Consider the following 23,956-nt stretch of genomic DNA (forward strand, 5'->3'; position numbering starts at 1 on the left):
GAGGACATAATTTTTTTTTCTGTATTTGTCAAAATAAAGCAACTCACTTTTTTAACAAATATGAATTCAGCATCTGCTATAAACTAGATACTGTTTGAGATGTTTAACACAGCACACAGACAAGGTCATTTGTAGCTTAAATGAGCAAATTCAATTAGTCATAACAAACCAAAATGTATTAATATATAGCAATGTTTTACAAACTGTGGGTTATAGCCAATGGATTGGTAGAGCTAGCTCTTACTGGCTCCAGAGAGCTGACTGTGTGCATCTCTTACCTACTCAGCATTTACTGACATCAGATTGTGAGCTTGAAATCGACCAACCTAGATATATTTATACCATGGATATGCTATACATCAGGACTTTCATTCAGACATTTACCATCATATCACTGGCCACAACCCATTAATAGGTCATGAAATCAATTTAGTGGGTTGTAACCAACATTTTACAAAATTTAAGAAAAAGGAACGGAATAAAACTGCCAGCATGCATTGTGTGTTGTAAGATTAAATACCTATTAAAGAACAAATATTACCTAAAAAGAAAAAAAGAGTAATAAGTTCTTTTTTGTAAAATTTAAGCACCAATTTTATTTATTTCTGTGTATACTAAGTAGTGATGTAAAATGTATTTCTTAAGATGGGTCTGAGTCAAAAAAATGTAAGACAACTACTATAATCAAGAGAACAAATATAATTTACTTCTATAAACATGTTTTGTAACATTTGTGGTTATCACATACTTTGTGGTTAAAAAAATCACATTTTTGGGAGAGGAAATAAAACCTTTGTAGTTAATAGGCAAATATTTGGAAGCTTCTTGTTCCTTTCTTAAGAAATACCAAAGAGAGGAATTATAATTTATGATCACAAGAGAATCTGAGTTTATGTAGATTTAAAGTTAAATAAGACCCCCGTCTCACCAGGTACTGTGCTTTCATCATTGCTCTAGCAGTTGCTGGAATGTAAACCTTCTCTAGCCTGTTTCTTATCTTTGCTAAGAAGGGCAAAGCCAGCCCAGTACCTTAAATTCTCAAACTATGTATGTCAACACAGTTATTTCTTCTCAATGTCTCATCAAATACCTTTGTTTCTTCTTTAGTTTTAACTATTGCTGAATCACTTTTTTTTAAATTTATAATTTAATTGCATATGTTATTCCTTTATTGAGTGCTTGCTATATACCACACATTATGATGAGTGTTAGGCATTAAAGAAAAACATAAAGATAAGCTTTTGCCTTAAAGGAACTCAGAGTCTATTGAAAAATAAATACCAAACTGACCACGATTAAATAATGTAGTGGATGCCAAAGCACAAGAATGTACAAAGAGATTATCCCCACTTCCCTTTTTTAAAGAGGTAGTGCTTTCACGTTACTCTTTTCAGCCTCCAAAAACAGAACACAAAGAGACAGGAGACAGAGAAGAAAGGAGGAGGAAAAGGAGGGGAAAGGAAGAAGGAAAAAAAAACACAAAATGCTGTTATTAACAGCAGGCTACTCTACAGTCATTCTTACTCCTTTCTACTTTGCCTGCCTCACAATAGAGGCTGAAAAAGTCAAATATTCACTTTTTCAGACTCCACTGCAGCTAGAAGTTTTCTGTGAAACATATCCAGGCAATGAAGCATGAAGCGAATCTAAGAAATTTGGGGACACATTTTTTTCCTCTTTGACAAAAGAGAAAGATGCTTAAGAATGAAATCTCTACCTCATGCCCACTTCTCATGAAGACATGAGGCTTACAACTTCAACAATTGCCTCGTATACCTGCGAGGAAACCCTAAATGTGAACCTAGTGCCCCAGTATAACTGAGCCAGTGAACCAATTCTATAACTGCTACCTCCTAATTTTTGGTTATATGAGGTAATTAAATGAGTTTATTGCTTATGCCACTGTTAGATGCAGTTTCTATTATTTGTATCCACAAGTATTTAAAACTGATATAGGTATGATTAACAACTACCTTTCTTTCCAAGATGTGACTCCTTAGGAGTCACATGCCTCCTACATTACAGGTAGAGCTTATCCTGAACTTTCTCAATCTCCTTTTCCCCAGAGCACATGTGGCCCACACAAATAGAAATAAATTAAAAAAAGAGGTTAATTATGTGATTTAGGCTATTAAAACAAAACATAAAGGAGAAATTAAAACAGGACACAGGCATTATTACCATGCCAATTTAATGGTATCTTAATCCTAGGAAATAAAACATGTGATATCTATATAAAAAGATAGTTTATAAAATGTGGGAGGTGCCACATTTATCTTATAATCAATAGTATTATTTACTGAAGTAAAAGAAAAAATAGAGGACTTAAGGCTGTAATACTACCTTTAAAGACATAGACTGAGTACTTCCACATGATCTGGGACACTCAGAGACACCTCATCCTTACCATAATCCAGAGAAGTAAACCAGTACCAGTTACTTTATTCAACTGTGAACAAGTTATAGGGTCCAAAACTGAAAAGAGGGAGGCAGAGATTAGGAAGTTGTCTTAACCCACTATTAATGAAAATAAACTTACCAGTGCCAGGACTGTCTTAATCTCTGCCAAAGTCAATTTCTCTACCCAGATCCTAAGCTTAAACTACCCAAGCTTTTCCACATTTAAGGGGCCCTATTCTTACTAACAGGTGAAGGCTAGAATTAGTCTTCAATTCAATGCTTGGCCTCTACTGCACATCCAGGAAAAGTAGCATTTGTGTACCCGTTAAGTGCAGCTTTCTTGATCCACGGAGATTTCCCTTGTTTTTTTGTAGACTCAGCAATGCTTAAAAAAAAGTTCTAATTAAGCCAGGATCTAGCTGAACTACAGTAAGAGGGACCTGCAGAAAAATCTCATCTCCCACATTGCTGGATATGGAAGACAGATTCATGTTGTTTTGAAAAGAGAGACCATGCTTTATTACTCAATATCCTCCAAACTCCCAGCATTAAATAGCCATAACATTTAATAAATGTTTAATAAAACATATATTATATAGATAGAAAATACTATCAGATATTTAAAAAGATAGCAATTGTATGCATTGTTTTAATGATAGGATTAATTCACTGCTATTTACTTGATCAAGAAATTAATTATAACTTTCTGTATAATACATGGTTTAGTGTTGATATTAACTAGCTAATGCTGTCTTAGCAGTTTTTAATACTATATACTGAATAGCTGAAATGTCTAGAAATTTAAGTTTATTTAAACAGTATGTTACATTTTCAAACAATGTACTCAACATGTTTTTCTTAACCTTCAAATACCATTTTAGATGAAGGACCTGTAAATTTAAAGCAATGGAACCAATTTTTAAACCTCGACAACAGTGAAGACAACTATTTCAGTATATGACCTTCTTCCTTAAGATTCCAATGGGTGACATAAATTGAGAAATGATCTATACTAGGATAGGTATCATAAACCATGACAAATTTCTCTGATATAAAAATGGCAGCACCATATTGAAAGATGTCACCAAAAGATGATTTGCAATCCTCCACTTTTGTTAAAAAAGAAAATAAAAGTAAATGGAAGAATCATCTCTTTACCCTGTATCACATTAAGGCTGGAGGTAAACATGAAGTTAAGGATACGGGTTTTCAAGGGTTAAACCACTGACATTTGACTCTGCAGATCTACAGTACACTAATAATACTAAAAGACTCCCTGATACTAGGCTACGTATTGGTCAGGACAAAGGTTGCTCCTAGTAAGGACTCCTATTAAAGCCAGGGAAGAAGCTCTATGAAACCACCTGACATGACTCTCTAGGGTCGCTGCTCTTTATCTATTCTTCCTGTACTCCCAAGCTTCTGAAATAATCATATAAATTTATAGTAAAATAAGGTTCATCCCTCAGGCTGGACTGATTTCTAACAGAATACATTTTTAGTTAATAATAAGCAGATATAGATAACTGTTAGGCTAAATAAACAAACACATACAGATGACAAAATCCAGAGATAGAAAAAAAATGTCTCTGTCTCATATTCAGTTTTAAGGGGAAAAAGAAAAAAATCCCTAGGAGGTAAGTCTATCTCATGTCTTATTAGTAAGAACTGTGTCTCATATCCATTCTTAAATAAATACAATTGCCATCATTTAGAGTCATTGAAATTCACCTATTTCTGAGGCTATAAAAGGGCTCAATGTCTGGGATAACTGATTCCTGAACAAAATCATGGTTCCCTTAGTAAGGAAGAAGAGATGTGTGAATCTGAATTGGTAACTAGTAGTATTTCCTACAGCCTATTTCTACCTTTATGAGAAAAACAACCAAGTTATACTAACATTTATAAAAAAAAAAGTTCTCTCTCCAAATTCTAATAGAAGAAATAATATGAACATTTCAATTTAATTATGATAATCAATATTAGGTCAAAAACTAAAACATTAGTCAAAATGTATATTCTGTAAAATACTGCAATAAAACTATTATTTCTTGCAATAAGACTAGTATTTCTTGTTCTCCTAGAGGCTGCTGGCTTATAATGTAAAAATATTTAAATGCAGTTTTGAAACATATGATATAAATTTAGTATTCATAGAGCTTTAATGTATTTTTGAAAACTGACGTTCATGGCAGACCACTTCTATGGTCTACCATATCGGATTGGGTAAACATAGTCATGTAAAACACATATTGTTTACATAGTAAATATTATCATAAAAAGTTGCCATGTACATACTAGAATTTCTACTATACTATGTTGGGCTATTAATAACTGAAATTTATATCCCAAAGGACACCACTGCCCCAATTCAAACTTAAATACAACTGTGCAAATAAAGTCAGGGTGAGGGGTAGATGTTTGATATGAGGGAGGGACACATCACATATAGGACCATATATGACTCCATGGAACCTAGTGTTTGACACATGATAGGAAATATGTTAACCTTGTATATGTAAATCCCTTTCAAGTCAGTTATTTTATACAATGATCAAACCATATAGTGGGAAATTTATATTTTAATAAGGAATACTAGGACTATACATTGTACATACAAAATAAGACTACATCCATATTCCATCTATCAAAATAGTTGCTGCTAGATAGTCCAAAACAAACTCTGTTTGCCATTGTCTGCCTTTCCCTACCTAGGCCCACATATCAATATCTGCTAATCAATAATTATCCTGGACACTCTATTGTAGATTTTTCCCTTGAATTTGTCTAACCTCTAAGCTTTAACTTTATTCTGTATTTATGACCCAGTTTCCCGCCCTCTTGGATCTATGTTTGTTTTCCTCAGGTTTTCACTCTGAGCTCTGTACTTCAAGAACTTTGTTTTGAGCTAGCTACTCCAGCTTTCTCCATTATGGATTTTAATGTACCCTCTTGGGCTCTTCTGAGTTCAACTTTTGGTTTGGATCTGCAAACTGACACTTCACTACAGCCCACCTAAGTCTCTGCATGGGAGAAGATAAAATAACTATAAATAATCTTGAACAAATTTCTATAAATCATCCTCCAGAATTCTGCTTATCTTCTTTCATAACCATAATAAATAGCTGGTTTTAAACCATGCTGTTCATCAGAATTAAATATGAAGCTTCTTAAAAATACTTATAGTCAAGTCTTAAACCTGCAGATTATAATTCAGAAGGTCAGAGGCAGGTCCTCATCATCCATATACTAAAAGTGCCAAATTTGATTCGGCTGGCACCTGGAGTTAAGAAACACTGATATAAAAATTATAAGAGATGGTTCATATCTTCTCTGTTTTACTACAGCATGGACAAGGTGAGAAAAATGGGGATGGAGTGTGAGAAAGAGAAAAGGGAGTAAATTACCTTTTCCATCTGTTTTTTGAGAGGAGAAAATATGGCAGTCCAGGGCTAGGCAAAACTGTAACATAAACCAAGTTTGGTTTTATTATTCCTATCACTTATTTTTCTACATATTTCTCTTATCTCTTGGCCTTCAAACTCTTTTCTTGACCTCTAAAGTATTTGAGGGCACTCATGTTGCATACATAGCCACCCATTTCATCATATCACTCAGTCCTATTTCTTCCTGCTTATTCCTTGTTTTTGTGACAAGCAAAACTCTCAACCCTCTGTTCATTTCAAGTATGTATCAGGAAAGCAAATAACACAGATATTGCTATTAGCTTTTCCCACTGAAGCCTAGCATTATTTACCTGGTAACATCAACGATTCTCGATATTTCTGACAGGAAGACCTTTCCATGAATCGACTATGCCAATGATTATTTGTAGTTGCCAGTCACTGTTCTAACAAGCCTTCCGAACACTTTTTCTTATATGAATCCTGGGGCCACATCCTATCAACCCACAGCAAATAACAGCAACTTCCATTCTAGAGAAGAAAATATGAAACCGCCTCTAGTCAGGCAGGATCCAAAACTGATGTTTGAGAAACTGCTACCTGAGAGACTCTCATTTCTAGTGTGCAAAAATTTGGAGCTATTTTGTTCAACTAATTTCTCCAGAAGACTCAAACATTATTTTATGAATGACCAAGTAGTAAGTAAATAAACTACGTGAATCAAGAAGAGATTCTAGGGAAATAGTTTACGGTGTAAACTGAAATGAGAAAGGAAATCTCATTCATTCTAAAAATTGTGTCATTCTACTCAGTGAAATGAGCATTAGGATTATCATTATCATTGTTTCTGAGAAAGACATGATGAAGAATAACAGAAGAAAAGACAGTTACGAAGAGAAATAGTGACTATAACAGTCAAAAAGAAGGAAACAATTGCAAACATTCCCCATGCCTTTATTATTCTGCCTGTAATATTCCTCCCACTTCCCTGTCCGATTAACTTCTTACTCATCTTTCAGGACATCCTGGGTATCTATCACCAAACTAAACATATCCTCAAATCCTCATAGGCTGAGATAACATGCTACTCTGCTATAAGAGGACAGATACAATATACTGTCTTAAAGCACTTACCTCACTATTTTGAAACTAATGTTTGAGGATAAAAAAACAGATGAAGATTGGTACCATATTTTGTGCTCTCCAAACTCTATATTGAACTGATCATCTGTTTACTAAATTCTGGTTTATTAAAAAAAAATGCCATTGCTTTAAGTAAATATTAACTATATAGGAGTGAAAAAAATATTAACTATTTAGGAGTGAAAAAAATATATGAAATTCCTGGCAATCGTTGAAAAGACTAGGGCAACATTCTCTGTGCTGATATGGAAAGATTATCAAAATATATTATATAAAAAAGTAAGGCAATAACAGTACATATATTTGTTTCCCAAAACATATAAGAATATAGAATGTGTTACATGTGTATGCATACCTTTTCCTGGAAAGATACACAAAAAATCAGTATGAGTCTGGGAACTTTGTATTTTCATTTTTTTCTATGTTGTCTGAATTTTCTATTCTAAATAATTTTTACAAAAGAATATTTTAAGTTACTCAGAAGGATTATCTGGCTCCTAGGATTGAGGGCTTTTTTAAAAAAATCCTTTGAGAGTGAAGATGATAGTGCATACATTTTTTTAGCACCACCACTTACTGTACAGTTGAATACAGTTGGCATTCGATGAGTATTTGTTCAACTGAACTTTGTTTGTCATCTATTTCAGTTTCTTATCTCTTTTCCAAAGAATTAACTTTTTATGAGCTGCTCCCTCATTTCTCATTATTATACATAATGTGCCAAGTATAATGTCTTAAAACCAGCAGCTGCTCAATAAATGTTTGTTCAATGCACCTCTCTTAATCGTGTGAAATGCAGCTGCCAAGGTGGGAAACAGTGATTTCCACCCCCCCATTCCTAGTCACTTGTTTTCAACACACATTATATAAACTCCATCTACATCAATCATGTTTGAGTCAATGTGCTCAGTTCTGAAGATACAAAAGTCAATAAAACCCAATATCTATATCCTCAAAGCTCATCAATCTATCAAATCTTTCCTTAGAAGGAAAGAAATGGAAATGACTGGATATGTGGAGGCACCAATCTTCCTTCTCCCTTCACGTTTTTCAAGGACCTCTATCTAATATGCCCTATTCAAATTCATTTTAATTAGGATGCATGGCAATGAATATTTATTAACTGTTTAATGCAATAATCCGTTAGAAAAGGTACATGAAGACTGATATAAAATGGATTGGCAAAAGAGTAACTAGTTAATTTCTTAAATTTTTAAAATCTGGCAAGCAGTTTCTTTAGAGCAATCCATTAAGAACAGGATTGAAGAACCAGATATCTGATGAAAAGTACACCAATGACGTTTTCTGGTTACCACAAAATAATGATGGTCACCTAAATCGGAATCTCTTTACATATTTGACAAAAACCAGACAGAGGAGAGATCAAGTTACTCACAACTCACACCTACACAATCAACTTTGATTTAAAATATAAGTTAGGAAATAAACATCCCAAACCAGCAAAATGAGCTCTGGAGATCACCCCAGATGGAGAGTAAGGTGGGACTGTAGAAAAAAGGATGTGACAGAGAGTAGAGTGCACTACCAAAGAGAGAGGATCCCATCCTTGGTGGAGAAGTACTGAGACTACGTCTGAGACATGATGGTACAGAGTAATGGCTAATAGCTTATAGCAGGACCCAGAGATGGCAGTCTTAAGATGGTACTTGCCTGATGAGGAGAGGGAGGCACCTTGGAATAGGAAGACATTGTTGGGAACAATGATGATGAAGTAAAAGGAGGAAGCAGGCAGCTGAAATTCAAAATCTTAAAATGTAGAGCAGAATCTCTTAATTTAAATACATAAAAAAGGCCTACACCTGCCCCCAAATTGAGCTAATTATTAAACTGAATTTCATTGTACCTATAGAAAACGAAACTCTTGAACTAGGAACCAAAAAATACACCCCCAATGCCAACATTTCCCTACACAGAATCTTATGCTATTGCTGATTAAGGAAAATATTAACCATTTAATATTTTAAAAACTGTGATTGCATTAGAGGGTTTTTTCCATTTATTTTAGAAAGATATAAAAATACTGTAAAATAATGTAAATATTTTAGTATATAGTTAAGTAGAAATATTTTTTTTCTGTTTTTAGGTTCATTTTCTTCCCTAATTTTTATCTTGAAAATTTTTGTACTTAGAAAGTAACTTTGGTAAATAATAGCATGACAATCATATATTCCCCTTCTAAATTAAACTATTAACGTTTTGCCAATTGGCTTTCTTTCTCTTGCTCTATATCTATATATTCATGATTTTACTTTTATGCATCGTTCCTAAAATAAAATGTTCAAAACTCTGACATAAAATAATTCTAATTTGATTAACTTTATTTCATATAAATCTTTGCCAGTTCTAAGAATGGCTTCTGTTTTACCTCATTCCAATACAAATATACAATTATAATTTCTACCTCCTAGATATGACTAATGAAAAATAATCAAAATTTCTGGGTTTTAAAACTGAGAAAAGATCAACTAAAATCATCTTTATGTATACAAAAGAATAGTAACCTAAATGTTCATAACCTAAAATTCTTAGCAAGGGATACTGGACACGGATAAAGATGTTATTAAACTAAAATAAAAGAAAATTGTCAATATTAATAGTTTAAATAACCATTTAATCTGAACCAATGGTTTTTGAAATCATGTTATAGAGAGACTTAACATATAAAATGGATCAAACAGGTATTTTAGTAGTTACTCTGAATGAAGGGTTGGGGGTTACTACAAATCCTGCCATACTACTGTGTATTCTGTTCTGCAGGCACCTTCTCAATTCTGGTAGTATACTTTAAATATGACTATTTTAACACAATCACACAGTTTTGCAGTTTTCTAAAATCCTAGTATGCTGACTCTTCAAAATATAGTTAAGAACTTTTTTTAGAAATATCAATATTCTTTCAGAAATGAAGGCGGCTTTGGAAATAAAAGCAAACTTTGAAACTCTAATTCATGACAAAATAACTTAGCTTTACTATCTCACTAACCGTATACTTCACAAGTATTTTTTAATAGTTCTATAAAATCAGACAACATAAAATTTTTAAATATTTGCAAATTTTTCAGCACTCATTAAGACCATTGTATGACCAAAGAAACTATAATAAAATACATAGAATACATTGTAATATTAAAATTGCAAGAAAATCAGATGCTATCCTAAGTGTTAATTCAAATCATAATAATGGCCAAAAAACAGAGGAGAAATAGAAAACAGCCATTATGATCAAATAAGTAAAAATTATGACCTACAGGGTTACTTTGTACCTTTAGTTTGGTTTTCAAACTCTTCAGATAAGAGGTGGTAGCAACAACCCACACTGCAAACTCCCTTGATTTCAGACTTGGAAGTAAATATTCGCAGAGTATTTGGAGCAAGATCACCACAAGTGTGTAGACCCACCATCAAACAATCCTTTAAAGACAAGAAGAAAAAGTGAACTTTGACAATTAAAAGGTAGATTAAAAAACAACCCAGGTGAAGATTTTATTTTTTTTAATTTTTAAATTTAATTTTGTTGTTGTTGTTAGAATCAAGGTCTCACTATGTGTCCAGGCTGGAACGCAGTGGCTATTTGTAGGATCATATGTACTATACCCTCAAACTTCTGGACTCAAGCAATCATCCTACTTCAGCCTCTTGAGTAGCTAGGATATCATACCAGGCATCAGGAGAAGAATTTAAATGCCTATTAAAATATATAAAGCCTTTTATAATTATTAAACTCTACCTAGAAAGTATTATGTTTTTTTATTTTCATAATGAATATTTCCTTTATAGGAAAAATGTGCTCTCTTATCACTTTTGAGTTTTTTTCAGTATTTTCAGTTATTTATCCATTTGTATTTTCTTTGATTTCTTTTACAACTAATATTTGCTTAACAACTAGGCAAAGTAAAGATTAGACTAATCAAATGCAGCATGCATTACTAAGATAAACCTGTAATTTGAGACACATTTATATTACACTTTGACCATACTAGTCAATTTTTTTTGTTGATTTCACTTCTTCACAGATTGTCCATCAAATATCTTATAAAATTGTTATAAAAAATAAATATAATTGGTGTAAAGTTGGCATTTCTGACACCAGAAAGCTTAGCTTATTCACTGTATCAATTATATTAAAGAAAGATTCAATATGAAAATTTTCATTCTAAATTTTATAACATAAATATTATACAAAAATTCTCCTATGAAATGTTTATTCTAATTAACCAAAGACTAATTTAAATGTACACACTGCACACAAATAAACAATGGGTACAAATGCATATATGCACAGAGGGTATAAATTTCTCTCTTTAAGCTTAGTTTAGCTCTTCCTAAAGTTAACTCTAAGGACATTCAAATCTCATTCTTTATTGTATTCATCATATAGGATTACTTGATAATATTAGCACATACAAGCTAGGAGACAAAAATGTGTAATTATCATATTATCCTAACAGTAACATATTTAAGTATTGGGTAAGGGTAGAAACAGGAATAGGAGGTATTGGTTTATTCCGGTTATTAAAGTGCTGGTTCACTATAGGACACAAGAAACATTTTTCCATCTTTATCTTATTTTAGATGGTAATGAATTTGCATATAGTTTTGATTATATACTTTCAATGGAAGTTTGAGAAAATTAAAAAATAACAATATACACTAAGGTTTTATATTTTTAAAAGTTAAGTTAAAGTAATTGGATTTAACCCTAAAAAAAGTTCAGAATAATCTAATTACTGATTTCATATATAAGAAAAACAATTAATAAGGACTAACCAGTTTTCCTAAATCTAAAAATATCTGGAAAAAAATTTCCATTTTATTAATTTTTTTTTTCACACTTCCCACTTCATGGAAAAAAATTCCCATTTTAAAAATGGCAAAACACTATTCAAACAATGTTAAATTTACAAAGAACTATGGTATCTTTTGTTTATTCAGTTCTTTGGGGAAGAACTTCTTAAAAAATATAGGAAGGGTAGAATAACACAACTCCAAAAGCTATCTTTTTCTGAGACAATGAATTTGGCCAAGTGTTCTCTAGAAGCTCCTTTACAATACTGCTTTAACATACAATGTAGACTTTAAGATTTACTGTCCTTTACTACATAAATTGACATACTTAAAATTTTTAAAAAGTTCAAGCCGTGAAGAATACTTTGAAGCTACTCTTGATAATTGCAAATTTGGTTACCAAATCTAATTGTAGACACAACTTTGCTCTAGATACCTCTTTACTTTAAATTTAAATTAAAAAGTTTTCTTGGTAAGCACTACAATTAACCTAATTAAAAGTTTACCACCTCAGGCACAAATTTCCAAGTTTTCTCAAGGCACTCACTTAAAGTTTCTGTAACCAACACATTGGTCACTACCATAGGTCCAAATTGATGATGGAGATGAGTAGAGAAAAAAATTTGCTTTGGTACAAAAGATGCTTTTTAAACTAATAAAATTCAATACCTCCTTTGTTAGATCATTTAAAATTGTATTTAGCAGGTTAAAACAAGGCAATCATTTGTTCAAAAATACTAATTGTAGTGCTTACCAATCAGTAATTCCACTATCACTCAGGGCTTTCGTACCTTCTAGGTAAAACTTCTTTCATTGTGTTTTTTTAAGATACTGTATTTTTTTTTAAGTGCCATCATTTAAATTTCACTTAGTAAGTGGCAGATTACATTATTCAGTCCCACAAGCACAGAAATATAGTAACACTAGGAGATATTTGAACATTTATTTTACAATGACTGAATATATTATGTAAATGAGGTAAGCAACTTTTGTAGAGATTGTATGTGTGAGATAATGTAATGTTCTTTTCCAGTTTTTGGACTACAGTTGAATAAACTTTTTAATTATTTAAAAACATCTTTACCGAATAACATGTGATGGTTTTTTGTATAATGTATTTGATTTTGTAAATACGTATTTCCTGATGTGATTTTTGTGAGAAATGCTAAATCTTTTAGTATATCATGTCCTCTCAAAATTGGCAGGAGCTAAATAATAGTTTGTGGGCGATTTGTATTGTGTACTGTACAATAACTGGGGAACTTTTATAATTATAAAAATATATATTAACTTTTAGTGTGTTGTTTAAACAAATGACTGGAACATACTAAAGATATTAGTAGGATTTTTCTGAATATTTCAGACTTGAACTCAGGCTAGCTTTCTTGTGTTTTTCAAAACAAAATGGTGTCTTGTCTTTTAAAATCAATAAATTTGTTTCCTTGTTACAAAAAAAAAAAAAAAAGTTTTCTTGGATTGGAATTAATTGTAATTAATTTAATTTAATTCCTAAATTGCAAAATGAGAACTTAGCTCACTATAGCTTGTCTGCTAGTACTTCTGTTTGATTTAGGAGGCTCAAAATGAATAGAGATTATTCTGGAATGTGCTCTTGTCAGATTTTAATAGCTGTAGGAGTAATGAAAAGCATGCTTATGATTTTATTTTCTTGGTCTTTAAATTAATGTGATCAAATAAGATACACATCTTATTTAAGCTATGATTAAAATTAAATTCAATGTCTTAGAGCATTTTTATAAATCAAATTAAGTAATTCAAAAGTAAAATCACCTCTAGATCTTTAATAATGTCATGTAGTTCTGAATCAGCAGTGATAAAAGAGGTTAAAGGTGAATATATATTTGATTCACTTGACTTTGATGTCATTTTTCTTCTCTCTTTATGGGTTTCAGACATCTCCCTGTTGGGTATTTGCAATGAAGAAGTAGACTCAACAGCATTAATAGAGAAAAGGTCTATAAGAGAAAAGGTGTTTTCAAAACACAAATTTTCTTCTTGATGTGGTTGAGAATATAGGTTTTCCATTTGTTTTCTGTTGGTGGAAATTACAGAGCCTGAAAAATCTGGCAAAAACTCTGAGGTAGACATCTTTTCTTGCTTTGCAAGACTATTGTTACATTCTTCCTGGATCTTTGTTTTATATTTAATTTCATTTTGCACTTTCCTTTCTTTTTTCATTTTTAATGTCAGTCCATTGACATCTGATCTTGCCTGAGCATGACAGAGTTTCCAATGTTTCTTCAGTTTTCTGTTTCTTTCCTTAGCTCCATGAGTATTGGTATTTGAGGAATCAATTCCATAAACTTTTAATCCATACTTCAAGGATAAAAAGGAGCTTAAGTAGCCTTTACCGGAACCCAAGTCAATTACCTAAAGTAAGAAAAACAGAATGAACTAAATGATTTTAATCAGATGATAACAGAAAGCATTCTAGATTTATTTTAAAAGCAAGGAAACAAATGAGCTGTATAATTTACACAACCTATTATGTTTTAATTTTAATTTTTTGATTCTTATTAAAAACCAACCACTCTGATCATTTTTATTCAACATTTGTCTAGAGGTTCTAGACAACATAATAAGTCAAGGAAAAGAAGTAAAAGACATAAACAACATAAGGAAAGAAGTGTCTTTATTCATAGATGACATGATTGTGTCTCCAGAAAAACCTGAAGAATGTACAAAAAAGCTAACAGTAAGTGAATTTAGCAATGTGTCAGGGTACAATGTCAATGTAAATTAACAATGAACCATCAACATATACAATATAGTAGCAAAGAACAATTAGCAAAGAACAACTTGCTTTAGCAGTCAGAGAAAACCCAAAGGGAAGAAATGTAGATAGCACATTATAAAATATCTTGATTGTGGAGGTTACATAAGCATACACACACACACACACACACACACACACACACACTAACACAACTCCAACTGTTCAATTAACATGAGTTCATTTATAGCTCAATAAAGTTGGGATTATGGAATAATTTTATATATTGGCTAGAAATAGGTTAGGATTCAATAATAATATTTGATAACTAAATGTATTTTACACAGTAATATTTATAATGAAAAATCTGTAAAATTAAGGCCACAGGAATACTACCTGAAATCCCTTTCACAAAGCATACATTTATTCTTTGTGCCACTTCTATATTTCCCTGCTTCTGCATTGTTTTCCCAAACTAAATGAATGGGTTTTGGTCTTAGATTCTATATAAAATTTGAGTCCAGTTCTTATGGTCTCTGTCACTCTGCCTCATTCAGACCAGACTTCCTTTAAGAACTGGATCTTTATCACATTCTTCCACTTTGTGACTGGATTAATACCATCCATGCACAGAACCTCTACTCAACTTAGTTGACTACCTATTATCTGAATTTTCTCTCCTCAGGGCTCTGTTCCTCCAGTGGAATTGCTGTTATTAATTTGATGCCTAAACTGATTGAGTTTGTTACACCTCTTTTACCTCTAAATAAACGATGCATTCCTCTGGAATCTATTCCCATCATTATTACTCTTAATGGATATTGGCAGGCACCTGACAAATATTCAGAAACAGTACTTGCCCCTAAGATTCTGATATGGCACCATGGGGGAAGGTCTGGGTGGGGGTAGAGGTGGGGTACTTGCCCCTTCTACTCCAGCTGAGTATCACTGCAATTGTGAGCCTGTTACTGATACTGATAGATACTGCTTAAGTATGATACTCTGGAGAAAAGATTGAAAACTAGTATTATCTTCTCTCTTGTCTCTAGCCCCTACCCTAGAGATCTGCAAGTTATCAGTTTTCTAATCATCCTCAAACTCTCCACAACTCTGGGTGAATCTACTAAAAAGATTCTAATAACTAAAAAAAAATTACAAAAGGGAAAATTTCCCATTATCCCCACAGATCTTGTAGGGAGAAGAAAAATAACTTGCTATTTTTATAAGCCAGAGATAAGAAAAATAACTTACTATTTTTATAAGCCAATGTGGACAATCATTAATTTTATTTTCAGATATCACTACCTTTCATAAAAGCTATTTTTCATAATAGGAATGTATCATGAGTCATATACTTTGAAAGAATCCAAGCCCTAAAAACATAATTACTTTGGGTTACTATAGTGAGGCAGGTGACCCAGAACACAGCTTTGGAACCAATATACTGAAAACATCTAGCAACCAACAGTTTTGCAAAGTGTCATCTTCATAATGCTGCCTCAACTTGGAATGACAACATATCAAAGAGAATTACCCTTAACTTCCATCCACTCCAAAAAGAGTAATTTGTGGCAAAACATTAACAGTCATGTCTTTTGATTATAAATTTGTTATAATTATAGTGTACTGGGAAATGAAAATATATGTTTAAAAAATCTGACATTTAAAGGATCTGATGTTTAAAGGATCTGATGTTATTATTTAACAACATTTTAAAGACTAGATAATGATAGGAAAAAATGGAATTTGCAAGATACCAAAAAATAGCCATTTTTTTTTTGAGACAGAGTCTCACTTTGTTGCCCAGGCTACAGTGAGTGCTGTGGCGTCAGCCCAGCTCACAGCAACCTCAAACTCCTAGGCTCAAGCAATCCTACTGCCTCAGCCTCCCAAGTAGCTGGGACTACAGGCATGTGCCACCATGCCTGGCTAATTTTTTCTATATATATTAGTTGGCCAATTAATTTCTTTCTATTTATAGTAGAGATGGGGGTCTCGCTCTTGCTCAGGCTGGTTTCGAACTCCTGACCTTGAGCAATTCGCCCCCCCTTGGCCTCCCAGAGTGCTAGGATTACAGGCGTGAGCCACCGCACCCAGCGAATGGCAATAGTTTTAACACCTAAAAATATAGGGAAAATATTCTTACTTGCTTTATTCCATAGTAAGCAGCAATGCTGCTGATCAGCTCTGACATTGCCTGAACTTCATGAGATTTTTTCACATTCATAAACTCAATTGGCTTCACAGTTTCACCTGAATAAAAATAAAAATTAAAATACTGCCATAAATGAAGCAAAATTTAATATAAAGTATCAGTTGATGTCCATGTTTTTTTAAATTAAGCATGAAAATAATATAGAGATTCTATTGTGTCTGGATGATACATCTCTATTATCTTAACTGTTAACCATCAAATTTGAACTAATAGAATGAAAAGATTCATAGAACATTATAATTAAAAAATTTTCCTTAGCACAGTAAGCAATTAACTATAAAGGAAAAGACTAATAAACTGGACTACAAAAGAATTTTTTTTCATCAAAGACAACGTTAAGAGAGCAAAAAGGCAAGCCACACATTGGGGGAAGGTATTTCCAATACACATATCTATATAAAACTTATATTTAAGAATTAAAAAAAAAACAAATTCCTACAAATCAATAAGAAAAAGGCCACCCAACAGAAAAATGAGCAAAAAAACTTGAAGAGTCATTTCACTACCTGTGCTGTCTAATACAGTAGTTACTAACCAAATTATTTAAATTTACATTTAAAAAAGCTTAAATCAAATCAAATTTGTACCATCATTACTCTTTGACACTCATGTTTCTCCCCCACAAGCCCAACTACCCTTCTACTCTTCCTACCTTCCTCCCAAAGCACAGGCCATGGAGAACACTAGCATACTATAACAAAAATAAACGTAAGGATTTTGTAATTTATAGTAGCCTACTGTGTTTGAAGGGCAGGAACTATCTTAAGTACAGGTTGCCAGGAGTTAATGTAGGAAAAAATGTAGAGATCTCTCAGTCACTGTTTAATGTAGTATAAGAGAAAAATCTACTTTTCTAGGCATAAGCTATTTGTCAGCCCATATTATATAAGGTCTAACAATAAATTAAGGATATTTTGGAAAGATATTCATATATGAACAATATATTGCTTCTAAGCATCTACATACATACACACACACAAATACACATACCAGTTCTCTGTTTTTGGTTTCCTAGAAGGGCTGCAAGCAGCTGCTCAAAAGGAGTACATATTTCCAAGTTTTGTATGGAATAATATTTTGCAACCCAAGCAAATGCTTCCACATTCACCAGCTTCTGAGAAGTTTCACAAAATATTTTGGGAAAATCAGTCGTACCTAAAAGAAGTCAGGTTAAAAAAGAGTCTTTAGTCATAATTAAATAACTAATAGTTAATTTGTATGATATTAAAAAGCAATAAATGAACAGCACTGAATTTTAAATATTTTCATTTTGGTATGAAATTTGGCAATATCTCTAATGGTTCCATTAATATTTACTATTTAAATAATTAGCTATTTGTAGCAGCAAATTTTCTCTCAATATTTTATACAATTATATATTTAAACTCCAAATTAAAATTAAAATTAGGCCTTTTTTTTTGGTTCCAATAACCAAAAAAAAAAAACAAAAAAAAAGAAAGAAAGAAAAAAGAAAGATTAAAATCTGAACAGTAATAAAGTTTTAAATTGTGAACAGTACTGGGTGACCCACAACTGTGCATTTAAAGGTGATCAGCCCATGCAACACTGTAATTCCCTGTCCACACTGCATGTGGAACAACAGTAATATCTCTAGTGGCATAAAAGTTACTATAAAGCTGTTCCTGTATCATTTGGACCATAAGACTTGGCAGAGGGTGGGATGTTGTGTGTGGTATGTGCATGCACTCAATGAACTATCAATATCAGTGCTAAAACTAATCAGGTTATGATCTAGTGAAAACAGCTCATGTTCTTACCATGTTCAGTTTTAGACCAGACATTCTATAAGTTTAGTATAGTAACTGTCAATATGCCAAATGCTCATGAATTTAAAATAGTGTAATTGGCCGGGCTCAGTGGCTCACGCCTGTAATCCCAGCACTCTGGGAGGCAGAGTGGGGCGGATTGCTCAAGGTCAGGAGTTCGAAACCAGCCTGAGCAAGAGCGAGACCCCATCTCTACTATAAACAGAAATAAATTAATTGGCTTACTAATATATATAGAAAAAATTAGCCGGGCATGGTGGCACATGCCTGTGGTCCCAGCTACTCGGGAGGCTGAGGCAGTAGGATTGCTTGAGCCTAGGAGTTTGAGGTTGCTGTGAGCTAGGCTGACGCCACGGCACTCACTGTAGCCTGGGCAACAAAGTGAGACTCTGTCTCAAATAAATAAATAAATAAATAAAATAGTAAACTGTGAATATCCAGTGCCCTTCACTGTAAGAGGATCACACACAGTGTTGAACTCAGGTGTGGCTACATCTTGCCAAGGTGAACTGTACCATTTTCAGGCAAAAGTTTTAAGAGTATCAGAAGATTCACTATTCTTTTTTTCTCCAGCTCTGTAATTGAAGAATCATGTGTCAAGATAGAACTTTCTTCAGCCTGAGTCCCTGAGTGACTGCAACAAGGATAGCATTGCTCTCAAACTACAATGGACATACAGCATATATAACAGCAAACTTCACTGCTTTCAGTTAGTTGAGTTGTTAGGCTTATTACTGCAGCGTAACCCTGCCTATTCTGATGGATACACATAGCCACACTATAGATTTGCTCAATCTTATTTTTCTATTGCCATTTTTAAGGTATGCTAATTTATTTAGGAGGGTTAAAAGAAGGCATTCCAATTTGACTGCAGTGGTTCAAAGAAACTCTTTGGACAGTTAAGTCCATTCACTAAAAATTATTAATATTTTTAATAATTCAAACAAACACATCCAGTGGTTAAATGAAGCATGTAAAACATTCAACTACAAAAGCACAGTGCAATCCAGGGACCAATTTTGATTCTACCAAAAAAAAAACAAAAAACAAACAAAAAACCCCCATACTATATGGTATGAAGTCTTCTCTTGCATAGCTGCTCCTCCATAGTTACTTTTGCTATAAAAATATACTTAAACAAAAGAATAATGATACTACTTGACAAAACTTGAAAGCTAGACAACTAATGAAGGTGTGCAGAATTCTAAAACAAAAAAAAATACACATTTAAACTAATATATTTTTAAAGCTAATATCTATTAAGTTAGGGGTATGTTTACCAAATTCATTATTAAGAATAAAATTGTAAGAGATGTGCAACTTCCACTTCTGAATCAACTAAATAGAAATTTAAATTACAAAATTGCTAGAGTGAATTTATTTAAGATACATTTTGTGTATTATATGAAGTTCTGTGGACATTTTACAAACTGAATTTACTAACCCAGCCAAAGTAATAAAATCTGCTCAGAATATTTAGGCATGTTACAAAAGGGAAAACTCAGTCAACTATTAAGTGAGACTCTCAGGTTTAAGGGCAGTCTCAACATCCCCAGGTTCCAAGGCAGCAATTTTTTAGAGTGTGATAGAATAAGAGTACTAAATCTCAAAGTGCAGAGGGACCATCATAATAGCCAGTTATTGGACAATGTTGCCAACAGAAAGAAATGTGATGTTTCTGTTGGAAAAGTAAGATTCAAATCAACTTAACTATCCTACTGAAAATACTTGAAAAAATTCCAATCCAACTTGAATTAAATGCTGTTAATTTGTTTTCAATCATAGGCCTTCTAGTAACTTCATTAATTTGAAGGTCTAAATTGCAATGTTATCATTTCAACAATGATTACTTTTTTTAAAAGAATGGTGTTCTGATTCAGTCCAATAGTTTATGTTATTTAGGGCTAACACTAGTTCACCACAGTCTAGAACTCTGAAAAAAAGTTTTGATTCACAGAAATATAGCTGCTATACTGTTTTTGAGTGACCAAGACTACAACTTGCATTACTTGCTTTTTTAGAGATTGGGAGAGTGAGGGAGGGAGGGAGAGAGAGAGAGAGAAAGAAATGTGTTGATGATCTAGTTTTACTTCAATTTCTGAAACAATATGTGAGAAAATTAGGGGGCAATGATAATGGTGTTAATAGTCCTCATAGTGCTTGTCTAGGTAGTTGTATAATCAGTTTGGATTTGGCAACTAGCAAAATAGAAACCATGCTACTTAACTTTTATTTAATTATTAAAATTTTTAACATAGGGAAAGTTTTCTTTTCAGAATTGCTGTCTACACCTGCATATTGTGTGACTTGATTATTTGGCTCATATCTCCCTCTACTGGAAGTTCCAATTCTGCTTTCTTATATGCTTTACTTGTAGTCATTACTTACAGTCTTACTTTTTTATGCACCCCATAGCACTATTCCACAGAGGTTTCTTATGAGATAGATTATAAGACAGCTCCTTATACAACAGGTTAATTGGACATCAGGGAGGAAGGGGAAGAAAAAGGCAAGGGAGGTTATTTTCTATAAATGTGAGACCAGGATATCTTTAAGCTCATTTTATTTGTTTGTTGTTTGAATGTGCAAGAAAAGATAGAAAAGTTATATATATATATATATATATATATATATATATATATATATACATACACACGTTAGATTATGAAAATATTAAGGTAGAAAAATGCATAATAAAATTTCAAAAATAAAAACAATGAGTATATATTTACAATTAATAAATAAAAATAAAATTTCAAAAATAATTGTTATCATACTTGAATGTTACACAGAACTTTCAGGAAGAGAGTACTGTCAGGGTTTACAATAACTCATCTCTATTACTGCTAACACACTTTACCTTTCCTATGATAGTTTTATAAGCTAGTTACACAGTGCTCTTATCCCCATTTACAGAGGAAAAACTGAGACTTAGGGAATCTGTAATGTATCCAAGTTTGCACAAACACTAGGTAGCAGGGCAGGTGAACCAAGGCAGTTTAACTTCATAACTAGCTCTTAATTCCCACATTCCATTATCATGTCACAGTAGTAAGAACAGTGGACAATAAAGAAAATCAGGCAAAACAGCAATAAAGAAAAGCAGTAGGCAGATTTGACCATCAAAACCAAGTCCAGCAAGAATTTCCTCTAGCAGAGGTCACTACATGGTAGCATCTTAAGGCATTTCACATTCACTTTATTTTTTTAATTCTTCTACTTTCTTCACTCCCCTCAACACCTCCCTTTCCATCAGAAGTAATCTTAAAAGGTTTCAAGAAATTAAAAAGTAATATATAAAATAATGAATAAGTCTTTGGAAAGGAAACAAAATATTTCTACAAGATTTTATTGTGGTCAATATCTAGAAACAAAATAACCCTATTGCTTCATGCCAAGCTGTAAAGCAATAATACATTGCACACAGCATGAATGAAGGACAACAATCTTTCAATACACTTACTACTGTAGCATCATCAACTACATACACAGGGAGAAACAAAATCTCCTAAAACTCTGTGAAGGTAGTAATCACTATGACTTCAGTAGGATTGCTGAACCTGTTAGACATAAAACCTCATCTCAACTCAAATGTTTGTAATCTCAGGATGAAACAAGAGTGATTTAGATGTAACCAAAATGTTTTTACACTCATAATATCCTGAAATAAATAAATAAATAAAGGAAAAAGAAAAAGAAAAAAGAAAAGAGTGATTTAGAATGAGATATAAGATAAAAATGTAATTATGTGCTAAATTTTGAGATTTAACTGTGTTACAGGGGTTAGGGGAAAGGTCACTACTGTAATTATCACAGTCTTAGATCCGTTCCATGGTCCAGTAATTCAAGAATAAATCAACAGTGCCCTCTTAATAATAATCTTCACAAAGACAGAAATATTTTGTATTCATTGCTACATGAATGTCCCACAGATGTCTTCAATTCAAAAGGTTCAAAATTGAACTTAAAGAAACCTTTCCCTTTTCTATTTTCTATCATGTTTAATAGCCTATCACTCACCCAGTGCACTTTACATTATCTTAAGTGCTTCTTGTGCCCTCAATCCACATGCCCAGCCTTACCCATCAATCCTGATGTAAAAGTGTCTCTCCTTTGGAACCTCCTTCCCCTATCACTGCTGTAATTCAAACCCTATTAATGCTCATCAATGATACTGCGATAGCATCACAGTTAATTTTTTTCCTTATCGATAAAACTCCCACAGCACTATCCTCAATAAGTATTGGTTGAATTGAATTTGTTTTCTAAAATGGAAATTTACTTTTATTCAATACAAATTTAGTCAAACATTTTAAGGCTTTGGCTGTAACAACAATTAACTTTTGGCTTCCCTCTTTGATAATTGTTTAATACAGCTTAACCAAAAGTTAGTCGGTCTTACTGAACTTTGAAAATTAAAGGTGAGATAAGTTTTATTAATGTTTGAGTCTATACATAATTTTATAATGTACCAAGGAAAGAAAAAAGAAAATATACTCTTAAAAGAATTTTATATCATCCAATTAGCTACTAGAAAAGTTTTTGCTTAAGCTATTCTAGCTTAATCTACAGTTGCACATTAAATGAAAAAAAATACTATTTAAATATGCAAACCATGCTCTTGAAAAAAATAAGATACAATTAACAAGAAATTGACATGCATGTCCTTACTGTACCAATATTAACATCACATTGAATGTATAAAGCACATTTAACCATTCCAAAAGCATGTTCACATTTAACTATGTTATTTATAAAAATGAAATTAAATGTAAAAATAGAAAAATTTAACCACAGTATTTTAACTCTAACAGATCCCTTTCATAGTTTAATCTGAGGGAAAACAAAAATATACAAAGAAACAAATTTAGAAATTGATTTGTTAAATAAAAAATAAACTTGATAAAAATAAACAATTCAGGAGTGCTTACTATTCATAAGATAAAATTGAACCTGAATAAAGCTGATCTGTTACCACTTATGACTCATCTATGAGACACAGTGCTTTATTTATCATGTACGCTCCAGGTCTCCGGACGTGCCTCCCCGCCCCGCCTCGGGTGGCCCCGCCGCTCCCTCAGTTCCGGCGCGCCTCCACCAGGGGGCACGCTTCTCAGGCCCGGACCTGCTCCTCGGCCTCGCCCCGCCCGCTTGCCCGCCATTCACCTGATCCCTTCTCTGCTTCCACTAGGGGGCGCGACTCGGAAGGCCGGGCTTCTGCCTCCGCCACCGACCTCCTCAGCGCTGTCAGCACGGTCTCCGGGGGCAAGTCGACCAGCTCCTCCCACACGGACTCTGTGTAGAAGTTTACCGTATGTGCATTGGAAATGGACAAGGCGTCCCTCAAGAACCGCAGCAGTCCCTGCAACTTGGCACGCAGCGTGGGCAGTTCCGGGGTCACGGGGAGAGGGCCAGGAGCAGCCATGACGCTCATCCTCCGGGGCTGTAGGTGGCGCAAACATGGCTG

The 23,956-nt window shown here is 33.1% G+C and overlaps 1 protein-coding gene across 3 annotated transcripts in view; it reads right to left on the reverse strand.

Annotated features, from left to right (window-relative positions):
- METTL25 (methyltransferase like 25) overlaps positions 1–23,951 on the reverse strand; it is an 82,411-nt gene extending 58,460 nt beyond the window's left edge. For 2 of the 3 annotated variants that reach the window (XM_076007131.1, XM_012749533.2), the window contains exons 1-5: positions 23,656–23,923; positions 17,693–17,857; positions 16,634–16,740; positions 13,545–14,144; positions 10,232–10,379 (exon numbers count right to left, since the gene is read on the reverse strand). In XM_076007131.1, coding sequence (XP_075863246.1) covers positions 10,232–10,379; positions 13,545–14,144; positions 16,634–16,740; positions 17,693–17,857; positions 23,656–23,923 — 1,288 coding nt within the window. Of the gene's footprint in view, positions 1–10,231; positions 10,380–13,544; positions 14,145–16,633; positions 16,741–17,692; positions 17,858–23,655 lie in introns of all 3 variants that reach the window. The other variant, XM_012749536.2, reaches the window with a different exon arrangement.
- Between the last annotated feature and the right edge of the window lie 5 nt (positions 23,952–23,956).

This window comes from Microcebus murinus, chromosome 10, assembly GCF_040939455.1.
Source record: "Microcebus murinus isolate Inina chromosome 10, M.murinus_Inina_mat1.0, whole genome shotgun sequence".
NCBI classification, from domain to species: domain Eukaryota; kingdom Metazoa; phylum Chordata; class Mammalia; order Primates; family Cheirogaleidae; genus Microcebus; species Microcebus murinus.